Genomic DNA, 22,144 nt, shown 5'->3' on the forward strand with positions numbered 1-22,144 from the left:
CCCTCCCCTCCTCCCTTCCTCTCTGATGGGCATGCAATCCCGGAAAAAGCAGACAGACCACTTCAATTATTTGCCCTAAAATAGAGCACAGTCCATTGGACGAAAGAGCAAGGAATCCCAAACTGGTTTGTGTTTCGCTCAGAGTAAGGTGGGCGACTCCGGAGAAAACTTCTCCGACTGTGTTTTGCCCAGGATGGTACTGCAGTCGGCTTCTGTGTTGGAGCATCAGGACCCTAGTGCCAGGCTGGGGAGGAGACGAGTCTGCGCTCACAGTGGCCCCCCACAACCCTCCCGGCTCCTCAGACCCACCGTCAGCGGTGCAGGGGCGGGCCCCTCTCCAGAGGTCTCCGCGGAGGAACCACATCCTTCTTTCCCTTCACACAAGGGCCCGCGTCTGTCCAGTCTGCCCCGGAGGTGGGTCTGGCATTCCCACCCCATAGCCATCTCTGTAGACCTTGGAGGGAGGGGAGGGAGCCTCGGGGAGGGTGCTTCGCGTTCCGGCGGCTCCAGGCAGCCCCGAAGCCGCCCTGGGCCCCCGCCGGCCTCGCCAAGAACCATGGAAGTGCTATTTTTATCCTGAGGAACAATAGTGCCGAAATGTCTTCCGACACGACAAGACACAAAATTTAGGTGCTGGGAGAGAGACTTCAATTTCAAGCTTAAAGATTACTTTGGGTCCCCCAGGACTCGGAAGCAATTTAGAGCTGATACCCTGAACAAGAAGAAGGTTACAAGATTAAGACCAACTGCTGTTTGGATAAATGGTTGGTAATTGCCCACATCCGCAATTAGACACTGGCTCGCGATTTCTTTTCCGCTACCTTTCTCCTCTCCTGCGTCCCGTCAGGATTCATCCGGAAAGCGCCCACCTTGGTCGTCTTCTGCCGAGCCTGGGTGACGTCGTACTCCACCTCGTCCATCAGGGCCCTGCAGGCTGAACAAGGCACGAAGCGTCTGTTACCTCCGGAAGGGGCAGAGGGAGGCCCCTCGGAGCCCTCCTCCGGCGGGACCCTCAGCACGTGCGCGCCCCCCGGAAGCAGGGAAGGTTCTCGTTCTCCGACGCTTCTCCACATGCGGAGACGAACAGAGATTTCCAAGAGGCTCGTTTTCTTTGTGCACTCTTTTGTACAGTGTCTTTTTTTAAACCACAGACGTTTGACCTTTTCATTTAAAATATGCTTTTTTAAAGAATAGAGAGGCCCTTGCTCCTTGCCTGTCAGAGACCCCCCAGGCCCCACCGGGTTGCATGAATTACACTCAGGGAACCTTGGAGTGCTTTATGGGAAAGGTTTGCCCCAACTGGGCCCTGCTCCCGATGACCCATTTTTGCTGTATGTAAAATCTCCGGGAGCCTCCGAAACTTGCCTCTTACGGGCTACGTGGCTGGTTTTGTCCCTTCTTTCCAGGTTCTGCCTCCCCAGCGAAGAATTGTCACCATTAACAAGTCAACGAAATGATGCCCCCAACGTTGTTTGCCCAATAGGAAACTGATTCTGGACTTGCCTTCTTTGCCCCAACCGTGGAGGAGGGATGTTGGGGGAACCTGGTCTTCTGCATGACCCCCCACCCCCGCCCCAAGCAAGGCCCCCACTGTTCAGGACACTCTGGTGTAGAAGGAGGCAACGAGCACGTTCTTACATAAGCATCCCGGTCCCTTTGTTAGAACAGCATAACCTTTAAATGCCCAGTGTGTGAATTCTGACACTGGAGACCCCATGGCCTTAGCGCGATGTCCTGATCATACGTCCGAGGAGGAAGGCTGAGAGCTCAGCCCGCACCAATGAGAACAAAGGCCCAGCAGAGTCCGGCCGGAGCTCACTCTCCCGGCTGCTTCTTGCCCTCCGGGCACCGACCAGCTGTGCTCCCATGTGGCATGCCTTCCACATGCACACAGCCAGGGAGAGCGACCCCGGTACCACCCCCACCTCTCGGCCGGGACCGGGAGATCAAGCACCTTGCCCCAGGACTCCGGGAGCGAGCGCGTCTCCCGAAAGCAAGCCGCCCTGAGTGTCTCGACTGCCTGCAGATTCGGAGCTCAGACCCCGGCGCCGTCCTGCCTCCACCCGCAACTGGCCGGGAGTCACCCGGCCACTGGCTCCCGGCCCTCGTGAGCAGCCCAGACCACTCTGAGTACCTGTTACGGAGCGAGAAGTCCTGTCCGTGTCCCCAGGACCGCATGCGTCCCATGGTGGGGATTTCAAATTGTTTTGCGAGCTTGTTTCGGACCAAGTTGTTTGCGGTTGGAACCTATTTTATGGAATTGTACTGACCCCAGAAAGAAATGGCTGACACTGAGGAGGCCGCGTCAGGACGATGTTATCAAAACCGCCGGGCTACCGAGTGCTCCTCGATAAGCACCTCTGGGGCGGCCGCCATCTCGGGATCTCATCGCTCCAACATCCAGGACTCGGGAGGTCTTCCAAGAGGGTTCTGACCGGGCAAGTCTACTCCTTACTGATCTCAGCAGCTCTCCGACGACCTCGAGCCCCCTGCTCCTGCCGTGGGCAGGCTCTTCCTCGGGGACACCTCTGAAGGTGTGCAGTGGCCCCGGAGAGAGGCCGTCCGGAGCGGCCCGCCTTCCCCGCCAACCCCGGGCACCGTGGCCCAGCAGCGAGGGACCTGGGTGGGGAGCTGGTGCCGGGGTTTGGTTGGAAGGACTGATCTACCGAGAAACAAGTGATGGAGAATTCAGCTCCACTAAACCTGGGCTTTGTTTCCTCCGTCCCCCTTTGCCCGGAACAAAGCGGAATTCATGTATCGTGGGTTCGGAGGGTCGTTTCCTTATTGGCTTATTAAGAGACATTGGCCCGCGTGCTACTGGTTTGTGAGGTGTTCGTGTTGTCCCCCGCAGTGAACCTGTGTTAAATAAATTCCTAGCAAGGACAATCTCAGTCTCTGGGCATAATCTACCCCGAACAAAACAGCCTGTCTGTCCGAGGCCATCGCCAGCAGGAGACGGAAGGTGTGTCGGCCTCTTGCCGCTGCCTGGGCGGTCCATGTGGCACTTTCTCCTCCCGGCACTGGTGTCCCTCCATCCCCAGTGAAGGAACGCATAGCTACTCGCTTGGCCACAGAGAACACACACTTCCTGTCCCTGTCCCTGACAGCTGGGCGTGGCTCTGGACCCTGTTCTGGGATCTTCCTGAAGGGAGAGGCAGCACGCACCCTCGGCCCTGGTGCTGCCCCTCCCAGCCCACGGTGGGGGCCCGATGAGCTCGGCCAGGCCTTCGGGCCCAGGGAGGGCAGAGACAGCAGAGGAAGGGCTGCAGGGCTCGGCCTCCGAGGCTGGGGACAGTATGCCCTGTCCTCTAGGACACTGCTCGACCACCACTGTTCCAGCTTGCCCTATGCCCGGGCAAACCCCACTCACCATCAGTTCCCTCATCCTAGGCCAAGGATTCCAGCGTCTGCAAGAAGTCAGACACGCACAAGGTCGGCCCCTTCCCCCACCCTCTGGAAGAGTCCGGACTCTCGGAATCCCCAACCTGCCCTGCTGATCCCAGATCCCCAAGGGCTCTCTGCTCGGTGTGGCAGAACCACGTTTCTGGCTCCAGCCTGATCTGGGCTGTTCTTGGCTCTTGGGAGTCCACAGGGCGGGAGTGGTCTGGCCCCCTGGGGGCCATCCGGTCACCTGTTCACACCTGTTCCCTTCCCCCTCGGGATTCGGGGACACCAAGACAGGCCCCATAAAGGAGGGCCCGCAAAGAGGGACCCCTGGAGAGACCACACTGACGGGGGGGCCCCCGGTCATCCCCAAGCCTTGGTGGTCAGGGAGGCCCACAACTCGTGTCTCTCTCTCCCGCGGCCCCCGGCTGCCTGGAGGCCCAGACCCCCGGGGTGGGGAGGGTCCACGTTCACCCGTCAAGCAGAGCATCTCAGGGTCAAAGGGGGTCCCCGCCTGCACGGGAGGCTCTCGCTTCCAGGACGGGCTGGGAGGGAAGGAGTCCTCTCGGTCTGCCGTCCCTGACCTCCCCACGGAGGGCCAGCTCGATGAGAAAAGATCATTTTAAATTTCTGCCCCAGGTCACAGAACAAGTTAACAGAGTCACATCAGCGACCTGGGCCTCCAGATTTCCAGTCCGGTGTTAATTTAAATGTTAATCTGAAATCTTCACTTAAGTCACTGGAGTTTCGAGTTTATTAGAGCAGGCGGCGGGAGTGGGGCCTCGTGGGGGGGTTGGCGGGTCGCGTTGCCTGCCAGAGGGCGCGCCCTCCTCCCAGCTGGGCCCGCCGACCTCTTCCGTCTGTCTGCCTCCTCCCTTCTCCCACCCTCGCTCTCCTTCTCTTTCTCGGCGTGAGGTTTGGAAACGGTAAGGAGGTGGTGAAGCCTGTCCCGGCAGGTTCGGGGGACCCCGTGGGGCTCAGGGGCAGAGCCGTCGGGGGCGGCTCCCATCTCCCCGGCTCTGCTGTTCCTGAGCGGCAGCACGCAGGTGGCCCGAGAGCCACCTCGGGGTATGAGCATTCACACGTGGGACCAGCGACCGTGGGGAACCAGGGCCGCCTTCCCTCGGGCCCCTGGCTCTGTGCCGGCCGCAGATGCTCCTGACTGCACTGGCGTCTGAGCACCTGCCGTCTTTCAGAACACGAGCAAAGTCCAAGGAAGGAGCAGCCCGGGCCCTCAGAGGAACTCAACTCACCCGGGATGGGGTCCGGGAGGGCATGGATGTGAGAAGGAGCCCCGACAGCTCAGAGGCGCGCGCAGAGACCTCGCTTGGCAAGGAGGGGGTGCCGGAGCCCAAGTAGAGCAGAGCCACCAGCAGGGACCCGCCCCCCAGCCGCCCATGCAGCTGAGCCACAGACTCACCCGGGAAATGCCAAGACACAGACCCCGGGGCCCAGGCCTGGAGCTTCCTGGGCCCTAGTCTGGGTGTGGCCCGGCTGTGTCTGCATCTGGGACAGGCACCTGCGTCCCCGGACGGCTACTCAAAGACCCACGCTCTTCCACCACCCCAAATGCCTGCGTCCTGCTTGCTGGATCCCGCCTTCTTTAGGAGAGACGAAGCCCTGATGCCCCGAGAAGGGAACACCACCCCGCACTCCGGCCATCAAGAAACCCTTATCCCCCTCCCCACCCCAAGCAGAGGTCTCTCTTACGCGCTGTGGGCACTAGACATCCAGAAGTTGCTGGGGTGTTGGACCATCCCAGGAGGGAGTGGGAGAGACATGAGCCGAGAGACCCTAAGGCGAGCCGCACCTGCGTTGGAACCATGACCTGGAGCTTGGCCATGGGCCTCCTTCGGGGCTGAGGGAGTGGGAGCAGCCAGGAGCCTCCGACAGAGGGAGGGGTGTCCCCGGGAGGGTGTGGGAAGCAGCTTGGGCCTGGGGGGCCGACCCCCCTTCACTCCCTTCCGCTATGTCCCCAGCCGAAGCCCCGGTATCCGTGAACGTGACTCAGCTGGAGGCGACCAGGCCGAGCTGGGGACCTTGATCTCACATGATTGGTGTCCTTGTGAGAGGAGAGACGCAGAGACAGGTCGGGGGAGCCCCTGCGACGACAGAGGCAGGGTCTGTAAGCCAACAATCCAGACGTGGGTACAGGCGAGGAAGATCCTCGTTTCTGAGGGAGTGGCCCGACCGACACTTGGATTTCAGGCCCTGGGCCACAGGAACCCATAGGTGCTCGGCCACCTGGCCACCCAGAGGAAAGTCACTGTTTTGCCAGCACCGTGCCGGGTGACAGAGACAGAGCCGGGAGCGGACGGCGGGCCTGCAGGGGCTTGCCGTCCGGCTGGGAAGACGGCCTGATGGCAGGGGTGCTGCGGAACCAGGCAGGGAGGCTCACAGGATGCCCGCTGGCTCGGGTCTCAGAGCGACGCCCCGAGGACGAGTCAGGCTGGGACCCAGAGGGGCCGGTGTCTGCCGCTGGGAGGAGGCGAGCCGGAGAGGATGTTTGAGCGACGGAAGTCTTCGTTATAAGAAGACGCAGTCTTTCTCCCATCGTCTGTAACCCACAGTATGTCCTAAGTACGTTCTCTGCTTGCGGCAGAGCTGCGACGGTGTTTCAAACGGCCGCGTGAGACCCCCCTCCAGCAGAGGTACCTAATGTCCCTCACTCTGCCCTCTCGCATACTGGGTTGTCCCCAGCTGCCTTTGACACTGAACCTGGAGTGATCCTGTCAGCTCGGCCGTTCCACACAGTATCTCTGTCCTGATTCTCCTCCCGGCCCTGAGCCAGGGCGCCAGAGACCCAGGGGAAGGTGACAGGAGCCACATCCTGGCCACGGCCAGTCCTGGAGTTCCCACGCAAGAGGGGACGGCCACCAAGATCCGGAGAGGGGCTCCCCCAGGCTCCGAGATCCTCCACCACGGGCCGGGATGAGAGAACATGGTCACCCGCCCCATCGCGAGCTGCCGGTGCCCGAGGTCGGCGCCGGCCCGCGGAATGGCAGGGAGAGGTTGTGTAGAACTGCCCGGGGCCTGGCTCCCGGGGCTCTCCGGCGCTCACTCCTGGCACGCAGACCACACCTGTGGCGGAGGCCAGGCCCGGTGGGAACGGAATCAGGACAAGAGCCGCACTACGGCCCGGGTGCGGGAGGGAGCTACGGGAGTGCGCCCGGGGGGTGGCCGGGGGGACGGAGCCTCTTCAGCCTGCATCTTTAGGCCTCTGAGTGTGGCTGGGTCGCACGGTCGCGGGCTGACCTTTGTCAGAAGATGGGCAGTTCCCCCAGAAAGGGCCCGGGGAGGCCTGAGGGGTAAGTAGGCACCCACCGGGGGAAGAGTCGGGGGGGACAGGGCCACTGGAGAGGGAACGGCACAGGCGGAAACAGCACAATGGAGAAGCATGATGTGAATTTGAGAAACAGTAGAACAAAAGCGCCCCATTCCTGTGGCCCATGGCGAGGCTGCCCGGGCAGGCAGGGACCAGATCCGGCAGAGCCTTGCAGAGGTAAGGAGGTGTGCCTTTATTCAAGCCATAGCGAAACCACTGTGTCGTTCTGAGAAAGTTGAGACTTGATGTGATTTTTAGTCTTCAAAAATCGTTTAGGCTGTCATTAGAAGAGATGAGGGGACCAGGGTGTGTACAGGTAAGCCAGCTGATAGGCTACTGCAGCGGTCCCAGCAAGAGATGACTGCAGCTGGGTACAGTTATGGTAGAGGAGATGCAGAAAGGTTGATGAATTTGAGAGCTCTTTAGGAGGCAAAATCGGTAGGTTTGGAGGGGATTGGATGTGTGGGTGGCGCAGACCCTGCTGGTTCCCTCCCAACCACCATTTCTGTTCCTTTTTCTTCTGTATTAGTAAACACCACTCATATTTGGTTCCCGGCAGCCCTTTGTGGCTGAAAACTGGTTCCTTCCTAGTTCATTCCAACCACAGTAATTCCACACGCATCGCTAGTTCTTGGTTTGGGATACACACGTGTGAGAGGTCTGGCCAGTGAGACCCAAGAAGAAGGCTCTTCTCTCTTTGACAAAACAGAGACGTGTAGGAACCTCATCCCTGTGTCTGCACAGGAAGGAGCTGAGAATGCGGCGGTATCCCGTGGAGCCAGTCCCCGGAGCCGAGCGCGTGGGACGATGGAAGATCCTAGTGGCTAATGGCCTGCACAGACCGCCCTGGGCCGCCTTCCTTCCGACGTCTTGGATGTGACACAGCCAACATTATCCTCATTGCTGAAGCTGCTTTGAGTCGGGTGAACGTTGCTGGCTTGCTTCGTAAGCCTGTCCCGGTCTCTGAGGACGGTCAGAACTGCTACCACAGGTGGGGCTGACACGACAGACATCTTTCCCTCGAGGTTTTGGAGGCTGCAGTCCAAGATCAAGGTGTCAGTAGGGCGGGTTCGTCCAAGGTCTCTCTCCTGGGCTCGTCCATATCTGTCTTCCCCTTTGTCTTCACACGTCCTCCCTCCGTGTGCGCCCACGTCTCCACTGAAAGTCCCTCTTATAAGACCAGTCATATTGGATTGTGACTTATTGATTCTAATCCATTGGATGTTAGTTAAAACCTTAATTCTCATCAGGGTTATGGTCTCTAAAGACCTCATTTTAACGTCATTATCTCTTTAAAGACCTTGTCTTTACTGGTTCCTTTCTGAGGTACAGGGGGTGAGGACGGCAGTGTACAAATCTGGGAGACACACAACACGGCAATAAAGTCAAAAGCGTGGATGGCCACAGGTTGGCACTTGAGCACTGGTAAACTCAGCGTCTCCAAGTCGTCCTGACCCTTGCTTCTCTCTCTTTGCGATGCTCTCAGCCTCCCCTGTGCGGTGGCGAGATGCGGTCTGCGGCTCCAAGCCTCCGGTCCTCAGACCGCTGTGCCTGGGGTCACAGACAAGCGTCCTCAACCGCCCACTTCCGTTGCGGGGCAAGTGTCCCCAGATGCCCCCAGCAGTCTTCCTCCTACTCTCCCCGGCCAGAGCCGTCCTAAGGCCTGGCCCAACCCCGTTACTGGCCCAGAAATGAAATGACTATGTTTAGCTTAAGCCAGTGGGGCACACGTCTGTGTCTGGGAAGAGCGCAGGCTGTCCTAGGAAGCACTTGGCCACACTGTAGCCGAACAAAATCGGGGATCTGTTGGCAAGGTCGCGACCCGCCAGGAGACCCCAGGAAATGCCCTGCTCTGTGACGGTCTCCGGTCTCCATACCGGGCAGTGATTCAGGGAGGCAGGAGGTGGGGAGGGGTGCTGGAAAGAGGAGGCCCACCAGCTGGTGCAGAGACAAAGCCCGACCCGAGGCTCTTGCAAATACCACTGGCCATTCATCTCTCTTCTCCAGCACATCACCACGGCAACCCCTCCATGTGAGCGACTCCCCATCGAGTTTTAACCCAAATTATATTTTTCAGGCCTAAAATCTGTGAGCAGGAGAACTCATTTTAACTACTTTAAGATGCTCTGGATAGGAGGCAAAAATGAGACATGAACGGGGAAGAGAAAGGTCATAGATATTTTACTCAGAACCCAACCCACAGGCATTTTCCATCTGAAAGATTTTAAGAAAAAGAAGCAATATTAGAATTTGTGATGGGTGGTGTTTGTTTTCCAGGGAATGTCCTAGTTTTGCTCTAATTCTGTTTATCTCTAGCCTCACTCGGTCATCCTCGATGTCAGGGATAATGGCCGTTAGTCACCAAGGGAAGAGATAATTAAGACCAGCAAATGCTGTTTGCTCCGGGAGAGACGAGGACGAGCACAGCCGAAGGATTTCTGGAGCAAAGCACGGAGTCTGATCGCCGTCAGACGCCGGAAATCCAACCACCCAGAGCACCCACCGGGAATCACCCTCCCTGATTCAGGCAATTCTCCTTTGTTCGCTCTTAGGCATTCTTTATCGTTCCTTTCTTGAGTACGAAATGTTTCCTCTGTAAGACCTGATGATGTTAAGAAAAGTCTGGGAAATCGGCCACTTGGCTCTTTTCACAAGGCCTCGAGCAAAGCGGTTCAAGAAAGGCTCCCGTCCTTTGGGTCCCTGTTAAAGCCGGCACGATGTGACTAGGGGTCCCCAGGGACCGTGGGCTCTGGAGTTCTCTGCGGGGAAGCGGGAGAATTCCCAGCAAGGGGACAATGGCTTCCACCTTGGGTGCTGGGCAGTCCACGCACCGTCGCACCGACGCCTACGGGAGAGTAGCTACAGAAGGTACTGGTGTCATCCCATTTTGCTGAGGGGGAAACCGAGCCTTAGAGTGGGGAAGTGCCTTGCTTCCGGTCACACAAGGCTGCAGAGCCAAGATTCAAGAGCAGGTGCCGCCCCAAATTCCCTGTCATTTCCCCCAAACGCCCTCCGCGTGGAGACGCATTGATGCCGCTGGTGACGGGGGAGAGCCAGCCTGCAGGGGGCCCTCCGTGGACAACATGAGGCTTACATGACCACGTCACCTCTTGAGGGCTCTGGGAAGACCCTCACCAGCATTCATCACTCTCACTGAAGAGGTCTGGTCGTGGGAAGGAGCTGAAATGCAGGGCATAGACTGAGTTCTGCTACGTTAACGGCGACACGACCCTGGCCGACGGCATCTCGCGGGCTGTGAGCCCAGCCCCCGGGGCCGACGCGTGCTTCCAGCACGGGGCCCCCCAGTCCTGCCGAGAGGAGCCTCGCCTACACACCTCCCCTGAAAGATTCCCGCTTTTCCCAGGAAGAAAGCCGTTTCCCAACGAAGTGTCAAAATACACTGGAGTCGTTTCCGGTAAGGCCGCAGTGCTCCTGCCCCGGGGGGGTGCGGCTCTGGCTCCACGGAGAAAGCCGGGAACATTCTGCCAGCGAACCCCACTGGGCAGGGAGGTCCTGGCTGTTACCAAGCTGACCCTCTCAGAGCTGGGCATCAACCGCTCTTCCAAGGCCCAGGTGTGATTTCTTCTGTGGACACAGATGCCCTGTAGGGCACAGACAGAATAGACCCCCTGAGTCCCCACGGTCTGAGCCCCTCTTTGTGGTGACTTGGGCTCTAAGGCTCCGTGCATCTCAGTGCACCCTGGCACGGACGCACAGGCAAGGCCGGGAGTCGCCGTGTCCCGTGCCCGTGTGATCAGACCGCTCACCTTCCTGGCCAGCTCTGGCATGAGCATCGCTGAAGGGGATCCGGATCCACAGGCCCCGGCCACAGTGCATGGCCGAAAAGCCAACTACGAGCCACATCCCAGCATAGCCTCAAGCCTTCCTCAACCGATATCAAGAAATCGGTCCACGCGGGACCCTCAGGGCAGAGGGAAGGAGGCAGGACACGGGCGGCTATGGAGGGTTGGGGGCACGGACAAGCCCCGGGGCTGACCGTCTGGCTTCTCCAGCCCAGCCAGCCGCTCCCAAGGCATTCCACTGAGATCGAGAACCTCACGGAACATTCCCACCGCCAACATAACTGTTTTCCAAAAATGAAACAAAACAGAAATCATGCAGGTTTCTTTTTTTTTTTCTTTTCTTTCTTTTAAGATTTCATCTATTCATGTGCCAGGAAGAGGAAGCGAGCCCAGGCAGGGGGAGTGGAAGAGGGAGAGGGGGAAGCAGGCTCCCTGCTGAGTAGGGATCCCAACGTGGGGCTCGATCCCAGGACCCTGGGATTCTGCCCAGAGCCAAAGGCAGACGCTTCACCGACTGAGCCACCCGGGTGCCCCACAGGGTTCTTTTTTAACCAGGATGAACAACTCTGTGTGTGTCTCTACTCTTAAGATGCCGTCTGTCTGCCTTTAGCGAACAGAGTCAAATCCGAGGAGAAAACAATGACTTTAAAAGCAGGAATTTGGGGTGCCTGGGGGGCTCTGTGGGTTAAGTCTCTGCCTTCGGCTCAGGTCATGATCTCAGGGTCCTGGGATCGAGCCCCGCATCGGGCTCTCTGCTCAGCAGGGAGCCTGCTTCCCGCCCCCCCCGCCTGCCTCTCTGCCTACTCGTGATCTCTGTCTGTCAAATAAATAAATAAAATCTTCAAAAAAAAAAAAAAGCAGGCATTTTGGGTCTTTTGTGTACCACACAGGCAAACCTGTGGAAAAGCAGTCTTACATTTCTCATCGAGTGCTGAGGACTCAGAGAAAACCCACAAATCATTGCCGCCACCACCACCATCACTCTCGGGGAACAAAAAACCAGCCTCCGTCTTAATGAAGGGACGTGCCAAGGAAACACAAACCAGCATCTCGTTCTCCTTAGGGAGGGTGTGAGCCAGGGCTGCAGGGGGAGGGGCAGCGCTGAGGAGTGGACAACAGGGAGATCAGAGTCCTCGGTTGGTGAGGCCCTGGTTTAACCTCCAGAGAAAGGTCAGGCCGAAGCGTAGAGTCGTGGAAGGGACCGTGAAGGATATATATAGATACATATTTTTAAAGATTTTATTTGCTGCGTGGTGCCATGCCCCGCGACATGGCCCACGGACAGTGAGCACAAGTGTGGGTACTGCTCCGGGGCTGGGCTTGAGTTCTGGCTGGGACACAACGAGCTCCAAGTGCCCACAGCCCCGGGGCTGCCGTGCGCCCTGTGATGCATACACGGGGGTTGGAGGTCATCTGTGACCCCTTCCCCCCGAGGGCCGTGGATTTCACCTGCCGTGTGAGAGTAGATGAGAACCACATTTTTGAGGGGGAGGAAGCACGGAACTCCACAAAGGAACAAATCAGCTGCCTCAGGGCTCCCTGTGCTGGGGGTGGTGGTGGAAGGTGCCCCTTTGGGCCCGATTGCAGGTCAGCCCAACTGAAGGGACCCCCGGGGAGGCAGACCCCACAGGCCCAGAACAAGGGGCCCTGTCCAGGCAAATAGGAAGCATAAGGAAGGGGCCAAGAAGTAGCCCGTTGCGGGGGCTTCTGGACAGGTGAGCCACACCCCAAGATGGCTATGACCCCGGTTCCTGGGACACAGGCTGGTGGGGGGGTGCGCTCAGGGGCCTGTGCCCCACGAGTGCGCTACGTCGCTCTCTGGGAATTCTTACTGATGGGTGAAGGGGCCCTGCGTTCCTGTTTCACACTGGGGCTCGGAACTGATATGGCGCATCCGTCATGGTGACTGAGTGACCCACAGCTGACCGCCGGCTCAGAGCAGGGGTCGAAGCAGAAAGCCAGCCCCCGGCACGAGGCCAGGCTGGGCACCTGCACTCCGCAGAAGGGCGCTGGGCCCAGGCGAGGCAGGAGCCACGGCTCTGGGACTCCCACAGCCCCGAGAGCTTGCTGGGGCCCCACAGCCCAGGGCCCCGGCCAGGCCAGCGGCAGGGATGGCCCCCAGCGAGCTCAGATGGAATACTGGTGGCCTCCCTGTGAACAGGTGCTCTCACCCACAGTTTTGTTCTTTTTCCTCTAAGATTCATGTATTTATTTGAGAGAGTGTGTGAGCAGGGGCAGGGATGCAGGGAGAGGGAGAGAGGACCTCGGGCAGACCCCCCACTGAGTGTGGAGACCCACACGGGGCTCGAGCCCACAACCCTGAGACCATGACCTGAGCTGAAATCAAGAGTCGGAAGCTTCACCGACTGCCCCCCGCGGCGCCGCTCAGCCACGGTTCTGTCTGGGGCCCCGAGGCACGGAGGCCCGTGGCTGGGAAGCCGTCGGGACCAAAACGGAGGGCCACACGTGGTGGAGATGGCCTCCACGCCGGGGAACCCGGGTGGGTAAGCTGACCTCCCCGGGGTGCAGACCAGACAGCGGGCAGTGCGGGAGGCTGAGCCTCGTCAAGGGCTTTTCAAGGGAGGGGACGGAAAGGCCAGCGTGCCGGGGGAGGGGGCGAGGAAGAGGCAGGGCCCCGGGGGCAGGGAGCTCCTGTCATACCAGCCACCCCGAGTATTTCTAATCAGAAAGGTCTGACAGAGACAGTGAGGTCTCTGGTCTCTTTGGAGAAGGCGGCCACACGGCATGAAGTGGTGTCACCGCACGGGGCGGGGGGTGGAGGGGGTGGGGGGCAGCTCTTTTCCCAGAAGGTCGCCTACGAGTCACCCTTCTTCGGGGACACAGTCGGGACCGAGAGGATCTTTACCATCACCCGATTCTGAATGAACTTGTTAAAGCATTTTTAGTGTAATGAAAACATTAGATCAATTCCTCGCGGTGATCGTTGTCATTAAATCAATAGCCCGTGTCGGCTGTCATGCTGACGGCTGACACACACGGGAAGGTCTGCTCACAATGCAGGGGACCGCCCGGTGCCCTCTACAGAGCCGTTGGGCCGAGGGCAGGAAAGATAAAAATCTGCTCCGTCCGCCACTCCGAAGCCCCCGAGAAGGGAGACAGAGGTGACTGTCTCCGCGTCGCAGGCGTCCTGAGAACAGCAGGACAACGCAGGTATTAAGAATTAATAAAATATAATGTATTAAGAAATGCATTTGCACAGGTGAGCCGTGCATTAGGACAGGAGTGGCGTGTCTATCCGGTCTGCCATGTTCACACCCAGTAGGACTCACCGCTCGCTCCGACTTTGTCTCTCCTCCAAGCCAAACACACCGAAGAAGGAGTTGGTGGAAGTAGGGGCAGAAGTAAATCGTGGAGCAGGCGCCCCGGGTAGGTCCTGGGGATAAGCACCAGCATTTGTGGGGCTCCTCTCCCCTGGTACAGGCCCCCCGGCAGCCGCCAACAAGCCCACCGGGAAGCAGGTGGGTTTCAGGAAGGCTCAAGCTGGGCCCAGCGGAGGTTTTCAGCTTCCCCAGAGGGCGTGTGCTGCTCAGAGAGGGGGAGCTGGTCTAGGGTGACAAGAACGAGTCATGATCATCTTAAGTCCAGGAGATTTCAGACCATAAATATCCATGCAGGCACGGGTAGGCTCCTCACGTGCACACATGGGCAGAATCCGGGAAGGGAGCAAGTTCACCGTGGGTTACTGTTGGGACAGAAGCACAGAACACCTTGGGGCCAGAGCGCGGCAGGGTGGGTGTCTTAGGTGAGTCTGGGGACCCTGGGAGCTCTGGCCCCAGTGAGATGGGCAGATGAGGGTGTGAAGGTCTGGGGTCCCAGTCCGACTGGGGAAAGGTGTATCTGGGGGAGCAGAGTGAGCTGGAAAGGTTGAGCCACTGGCAAGACAACAGCAAATGGACACTTACTTGCCGATACACCTGGAAAATGCAAATGAATCCCCTTACAGAGTACTAGGGACGCAGAGAATTCAGGGGAATGTCTGATTATGAATTTATATATAAAAATAACAGGCGAGGGACGCCTGGGTGGCTCCGTGGGTTAAAGCCTCTGCCTTCGGCTCAGGTCATGATCCCAGGGTCCTGGGATCGAGCCCCGCATCGGGCTCTCTGCTCCGTGGGGAGCCTGCTTCCTCCTCTCTCTCTCTCTGCCTGCCTCTCTGCCTACTTGTAATCTCTGTCAAATAAATTTAAAAAAAAAAAGTAGGCGAGCCTGGGTGGCTCAGTCGTTAAGCATCTGCTGCCTTTGGCTCAGGTCAGGATTCCGGGGTCCTGGGATCGAGCCCCGCATCGGGCTCCCTGCTCATCGGGGAGCCTGCTTCTCCCTCTGCCCCTCCCCCTGCTTGTGTTCCCTCTCTTGCTGTGTGTGTCTCTCTCTCTGTCAAATAAATAAATAAAGTCTTTTTAAAAAGTTTTAAAAAATAACAAATTTCCTGGGTATAAATACCAGCTAATTAGAAAGCACGAAGGAAGAAAAATACTCGTGAATCCTGGCAATAACAAAAGAGATAAAACTGCTCGAAATAAGCTGAAAATCAAGCGTGTGGGGCAGTGAAACCACTCCGTGGGAATCTGAGGGCGGGTCATGACACCACACCCCTGTCCGCACCCGCTGCACACGAGGTGCCTGGTGGGAGGTCCGAGCTCCACTGGGCACTCTGGGCAATGACGGTCCGGACAGGTGCCTGTCCCGCTCCGCTCAGGCTGTTGGTGGTGGGGGAGGCTTTGGGGGCAGCGGGGACTATGGGGGGGGTCTCGTCCCTTCCCCACATTTTGCTGTTCACCTAAAACTGCCCTAAAAAATGGCCTATGTAGGGACACCTGGGGGGCTCAGTCGGTTGAGTGTCAGACCCTTGATCTCAGCTCAGGTCTTGATCTTGGGGTTGTGAGTTCGAGCTCCGCATTGGAGCCTACTTAAAAAAAAAAAAAAAAGTCTAATTAAAAGGAAAATAAACGTGTGGGACCGAGGTCAGGAAACCCTTAACTCTACCAGGAAACAGTAAGAAGAGCCGGATGCAGCAGCTTGTCGGCAAGGGAGGCTTAGCCTTGGGAAGACAGAGGTTCTCTGCAAGCTCATCCATACACGTTCAAGGAGAAGTTCAACAGGTAAGAGTTGGGAGGGCATTGCAATGCATCTAGAAAGGCCAAGACTCTTGGTACACTCTGGTGGACACTTGCCTGGGATGCCCGCCTGGGATGCCCGCCTCCTCCCTGAGCCCCCGGGTCACCTGCCCCGCTCACCCAGCCAACAGTACTGGCCGGCGGGCGCCCACTGTGAGCTCTCTTTTCAAGGACCCAACAACCCCGCCGCAGGCGGTATGACTGGGCAGCAGGTGACACGGGCAATGAGCCCAGTGCGGGTGTCTACCACGGACGCATGAGGCTGGCCCGTCTTGGTGGGACACCAGCGGGCGTTTGTGCGATCGACCGTGAACTCAAGGAAAATGGCTGTGTGGGCGGTTGAGCTCTTCTCGCGGTGTGACGGAGGGTGCCAAGGTCATGGCTGGGATCACCGAAGTCGAGTACACGGATGGAGCCACCCGGCAGAAGAAGGACTTCTCGGTTCCAGGGAAGAGGAGAGCAGGCCCCTCGTCCTCTAGAAAGACACGGGCTGTGCAGGACCAGCCGGGCGTCCCGTCTGGACCCATCAGGGAAGGAAGAGGTGGCCCCGGGCTTAGTTTCCTACCATCTAAGCAGGGCTCACCCCCTGCCGGGGCTGGAGGAGGGGTGGGGAGCGGTGGGGCTGACCACCTCAGAAGGGCACGGAGACCTCCCAGCATGTCGGCTTGGCACGGGCCAACCGTGGGTTCTGCTGCTCCAGACCGAGGCACCAGCGCCACCGTCCTGCCACCCACCATGGGACCAGCCGGGTGTCGTTTGCCTCTTATCCTCAGTGGCCAAGCAACAGGGGCCGGCAGCCTGATCACGTTGAGGGGGACGGGACGTTCTGGGTCGGGCTGGCCAAGTTCGCTGACCGCGGCCTGACATTCAGGTCTTGGAGCCCCGCAGCCTAATAGTAAAGCACCAAATGTTTAAAAACACACTCAGGTCTCCTGCCGCGGTATTGCAACAACACAGCATCAGCCGGGTTTACGGCCAGGGCCCACGGGTTTCCATGGCTCTAGGGGGCTGTCTGCTCTGCGGAGGTGTCCCAGCTCCAAAGCGGCTTCTGCTTCCAGGGGGCTAGGCATCAAGAGGGCAGGACAGTGGAGAGCCAAGAAGCTCACGGCCGGGTAAGCCTGAGCCCCCAATACTTAGACGTGGACAGAGGGGGGAGCCCCCAGAGCAGAGGAGGAGCAGACAGGGCATTCGCAGAAAACCGGGAGAGCAGGACCACACAGACCTGAAGGGCGCGGGAGGGCCGGGCTCACAGCCCCTCCGAGAGGTGGACGGTCTGCTGGACTCGGCCACACTGAAGCGTGGGGGGAGGCGCGGGTTCCTGCCCCCGTGAATTCAGTCCTTCATCTGACGCTTGCCAGCGCGTCCGGGCACCTCGCTCTGTCTACCGCGCCTCCCCACCACCATCCAGTTTCTGTCTCTGTGGTCCCCAGTGGTGCCCAGATGCACTGATGTCTGTTGCCCCCGAATCCCGTGTGGATGGGGGAGAGTGTCGCACCCACGAGGAGCCCGCACAGCCCGCGCATCGGGATTGGACCCCAAGCTCTGTGCTCGCAGCTCGATGATCTCAGGCAAGCCCCTTGGGCTCTGCTTCCGTTTCCTCGTGTATCCAACAAGGGTCGTAATCCTGTCTCCCAGTGTTCAGCTGAGCCCTCCGCCCAAACAAAGGAATGAGGTCGGGGAGCAGAGGATTCATCCATGTGGGTCGGGGGGGCTCAATCCTTCGAGATCCCAGGACCCTCGAGAGAGCAGAGCTGCGCCCACCACAGCCCGCGCACCAGGCCAGCCTGCTGCCTGACTTTACACCTAAAGCTTTACTCGGGGACTCCCGAGGGGCTCCGTCGGTGACGTGTCCGACTCTTGGACGAGTCCGACTCTTGGTTTCGGCTCAGGTCATGATCTCCTGGGTCGTGGGACTGTCGGATCGAGCCCCGTGTCCAGCTGCACGCTCCATGTGGGTCTGCTTCTCCCTCTGCCCCTCCCCCTGCACTCTCTCTCTCTGATAAATAGAATCTTTAAAAGAAAGCTTTAGGGCACCTGGGTGGCTCAGTTGGTTAAGCGACTGCCTTCGGCTCAGGTCATGATCCCAGAGTCCTGGGATCGAGCCCCGCATCAGGCTCCCTGCTTCATGGGGAGTCTGCTTCCCCCTCTGACCTTCTCCCCTCTCATGCTCTCTCTCCCTGTCTCTCTCTCAAATAAATAAATAAAATCTTAAAAAAAATAAAATAAAAGAAAGCTTTAGTCGAAGACAGTAGTGCCCGATTGTTCATGTGCTTTCTTTGTTGCGGCGCCCGCTGAGCCTGAATCGGAAACCTCGGACACGTCCGCGGCCCCGCCGGCTCCCGGGGCCGAACCCGGCCCCTGCGATGCACGTGCTGGACACGGAAGTTAGACAGAATTTCAGGTATCCGTCCTACTGGCCTCTCGCACAGAGCCTGCCAAGGACAGCCAAAGCCCACAGAAGGGTCTCAGAGGCACAGTCGCCCACCCCGGGCGACGACCCACGTCCCCAGCAGTTGGCTCTGCCAGCAGCCGTTCTCGGCAGAAAAGACAAGGATGGGGGAAAGTGGCCAAGAAGGCTGATTTCGCGCATTTTATTGCTAATATTACTCCTAGAAGCAGGGCAGGCAGGTTGCCTCCTTTGCCCCGCTGGGGAAAGCTTTCTGTATTCTAGTTCTTTCCACCGCGGAACTAGAATTGCTTCAGGGCACAGAGCAGCCTCGTTGCCTCAGCTGTCAGTGTTCAGGGCCATTTGTGCGAGAGAGACGGGGTTCAGCCGAATGGAAGGGGACGTCCCTTCCCAGGTCTCCCTCAATGAGTTTCCTTCAAACGGAAGGAAATCCTGAAAGGGATTTTCAAAGCAAAACAGAGCGAGCGAGCGAGCGAGAGAGAAGAGAGACAAAGCTACGGGAGGACTTCCTGAGTGGAACCGGGGCAGTCTGGGGGAGCTGGGGGTACCCGTGGACAACCACCTTCCGCCCCTCTTCGTGCCTCAGTGTCCCTCCAGCTCCCACAGCGACACCCAGCGGCTCTAGACAGACGCCGTCACTCTGCGCCCCGCTTCTCAGAGCTGCTGCAGCTGCCTGGGCGCCCTGAGCCCCGCATGAGTAGGTCCAAGGCGCACCAGCAAGCAAGGGATTGAGGGCGCCCGATACATGTCGCTCACGGCTTTATACGTAGACTCAAAACACCTCCAAAATATACTATGGCTCGTTTTAAGATAAAATCTACATAAATAGAAGGTCTAATAGCTCCTTCCCTGCCCCGTGGGGCTCTCCACCTTCTCTCCAAGCACACGCATCCGTCTGGAGACCCTGGACAGGCCAGGTGGCCCCACGTTATCCTCTGTCCACACCGTGCTCTGGGGACAGCTTCGCTGGAAAAGAGGGATCCGTTGCTAAAAAGAGCTTTGGAAACCACGGTTCTAGACGGGTCCAAACACCTTTCTGTTTTGAGAGCTCCCTTATCCCCCGCCTCCCCTCTGGCAGCAAGACTCAGCCCCGGAGTCTCCTGCCCTTCCTACAGGCTCCTCCCAGGCTCAGTGACATGTTTGCGTCTGAGCAGGAACTTTCTGGAGAGGATGCGTTCGAGTAAAGAAGTGATGTCAGGCACCGGGTCCAGACAAAGGAAGTCACACGGGTGCCTGCTGACTCTGTGTGGGGTGGGCAGGGGACAACGTCTGAGGCCACTTGGGAAAGGGGAAATGGTGGGCGCTCTGAGCACACCCCCCGTGCCACTGTCCCACCACTCACTCCTCGGTCCCCAGCTCAGGTGGCCTCTCCAGCCTTCTCACACCGGCTTGTGGGCAGCCCCTCCCCGCCTCCGCCATCCCCGGTCCTAGCCACACAGGGCACACAGGACTCCCTCATACCCCGGAGCCAGGCCAGGGAAGCCAGCACAGGTCAGTGTAGAGCTTGGACAGGCAGCAGCGACCTCCCTCCACCCAGAGACCCAGGGGCCACGCAGGGGGCCAGGGAGCGTGAAGAAGAGCCAGACACAGCTCTGAGTCCAGAGCCATCCAGAAGCTTCCAGGCTCCTGACCCAGCACGGAGGCCTCTTGGTTACAGGGGCCCCGTCCGCACCATGAAGGGCAATCACAGGCCTGTCCTTCCCTGTTCCGTCCGCTGCCTCTCACGCCCGGTAGCTCGAGGGACGGAGTAAACGCCCCTTCTGCCTTTTGTCCGACGACGAGGAAACCTAAACCCACCCATGGATTCTGGAAGCCAGGGGCCAGTGTTACAGCCAGGAAACCAGCAAGGGCGTTTGCTGAAAGAAGTTGTAAGAGATGTCCCCCTGGTTCAGGCTGGGTGTGCCGGCCTGGCCCCCACAGCAGACCCCACACCCCCGAGTCTCCCCCGAAAAGGAGGCTGAGAGGTGAAGGGGCTGCCCCCAGCCCCAGAGCCACGGCAGGCAGGAGGCCCACGCCTGGGCCTCATTGGAGCCCCGGGGGCTTCTCGGCTGGGTGCCCGGGGCAGAGAAGCAGCTGTCCACAGCCACACTCACCTCCGCACAGCACGTCGGGGTCCTGAGCACCCAGAGCCCGCGCCGGCCACGCCAGCAGGGCCAACAGGACCACGATCAGCGGCACCGAAACCATGCTTCACAGCCGACCTCCTCCGAAGCTGACCTGAAGCTGGACACCAGCAGGGAGTGGCTGGCGTCCCCCGGTTACCTGGACACCAGTGCTGGACCCCAGATGCCACACCTGCACCTGCGACCAGGCGCTGGCAGCTGGCCTCGGCTCACCTGGTCCCCACCCCGGGGCCCCATCCCTGCACACCGCCCCGCCCCCTCCCGTGTCCCCGAGCTCCGTCCTGGTCAGTGGCCCCACGCTCAGTCCCCACACCTGCCCAGCTGCCCTCATGCTGGCCCTGCTGCAACAGCTGGTCCAGCTCTCCGGCGCGGGCGGCCCTGGGAGCTGCAGCAGGCTCTGGGCACACGCTCCCCAGGGCACAGCCTCACCCCGCAGAAGGGGTGCCTTCATGCTGGTCACCTGGCACCTCCGGGCCTTGCTCTCAGCCTGCGACAGAGGTGGAGGAAGGGTCCTCCTGGGGGCTCTGAGAAGCGCCTCGCAGTGGTCAGGTCCCCCACAGACCTCGTCTCCAGGTCCTGGGGGCCTACTTGCCCCATTCCCCCACCCCACTCTCCGGTGTCCCCCTCTTCCTTAGGCCCTGTTCCTTCCCACCCTACCTGCCCGCCCCAGAGCCAGGTGCAGGGAAAGGGGGGCGCTTAGCGTCGCACTTGCATTTTAACCGGACACTGCTTTGGTCAGTCAGCAGGAAGGCTTTTTATTCAAATGAGTCTCATGGAAATCCCAATATGGAAAGCAGAGAAGTACCATCCCCTTCCCGTTCCTGGGTCTCCACCCACACTGTCTGCTCTCCAGGGCCAACTCTCCCCCCCCCACCCCGCCCCAGCGGCAGGCTGTAGGGTGGGGTTTAGGTGGAGAAAGAGGGTGAGTATTTCTGGGAAAGTGATTTCCCCCAATTCACCTGACCTCCGTTTTCCGGGAGCAGCAGCCGGTGCTGACTCCGTCTGGTTGAGCTGTGAATGCTCGTCCCCTCGCTGCTGCAACAGGGCTAGCTCCCTGGAGATGCAAGCAGGGGCGCGTCTGGGGGGAGAAGGGGGAGAGATGAAAGAAAGAAAGGGGAAGGAAGAAAGAGAAAAGGAGGAGGGAGGAGGGAGGAGGAAGGAGGGAGGAGGGAGGAGGGAGGAGGGAGGTCTCCGGGTTACTTGCAACCACCACCGCCCCAGCCCCGACTGGCTGTTCTTCCAAGTGCCTTGGTACCGTTTAGTGGAGAAGAGCATTTGGGGGACTCACTGCTTTTGCTACGGGGATGTCACGGTTCCCAGGCTCTCTCAGTGGGAGAGGAGGAAATGTGCGATGGACCGACAGCCACAGATATGCCCCCATCTCGATGCCTGAATGGACGCAGTTCCCCAAGGCCAACCCAGCACACCTCGGACTCTTGCTGACCTCCCCTCCGGACGCGATGACGTCCCTTCGCCAGCAGGACAGAAGCTGCCGTTTCCTCCACTGTTCCTTGGGTCATTTCCCCTGTGTGCACCCCTAGACCGCCACAGTGAGCGACTTGTTCCCGTGCCCTGGCTTGCGTGCCAGGGGCCAGGACGCCAGTTGTCATGGGGGCAGCAGGGCACCCAGCTCCGGGGCTCCAGTGCCCGTCCCCTGGCGATCGGGGTGGCCACCGGACAAAGTCCCTGGTGCTGAGCTGTAAGCAGGAGGAGCTGGGGGGGACTTCTGAAAAGCTCTTTAAAACTGGGAATGATGTGATGCGAAGTGGGGTCTGGGAGCAAATGGTCAAGAGAGAATTTTTGCGACGTCTTCAGTGCAAAAAGCGTGGTATTATTAAAGCACGGGACAGGACCCGTTGGCAGAAAGAGCTGCACTGGGGTGGTGAACAGGGGCCAATTACATACGTGCAAGTCGGGAGGGGGTTGGGGACAGTGTAAGTCTCTAAGGAAGTCGGAAGCAAGGTTTC

General features: G+C 59.3%; 1 protein-coding gene across 1 annotated transcript in view; it reads right to left on the reverse strand.

The window, feature by feature from the left end:
• CNPY1 (canopy FGF signaling regulator 1) overlaps window positions 1–20,208 on the reverse strand; it is a gene marked incomplete at its 3' end in the record, with an annotated part of 71,934 nt that extends 51,726 nt beyond the window's left edge. Inside the window, exons 1-2 of the mRNA XM_080818766.1 lie at window positions 20,148–20,208; window positions 822–934 (exon numbers count right to left, since the gene is read on the reverse strand). Of these exons, the coding sequence (XP_080674892.1) occupies window positions 822–920 (99 nt within the window). The 5' untranslated portion in view covers window positions 921–934; window positions 20,148–20,208. The remainder of the gene's footprint in view (window positions 1–821; window positions 935–20,147) is intronic.
• Between the last annotated feature and the right edge of the window lie 1,936 nt (window positions 20,209–22,144).

The sequence above is a fragment of the Martes martes genome (genome assembly GCF_963455335.1).
Source record: "Martes martes genome assembly, chromosome: 11".
NCBI classification, from domain to species: Eukaryota; Metazoa; Chordata; class Mammalia; order Carnivora; family Mustelidae; genus Martes; species Martes martes.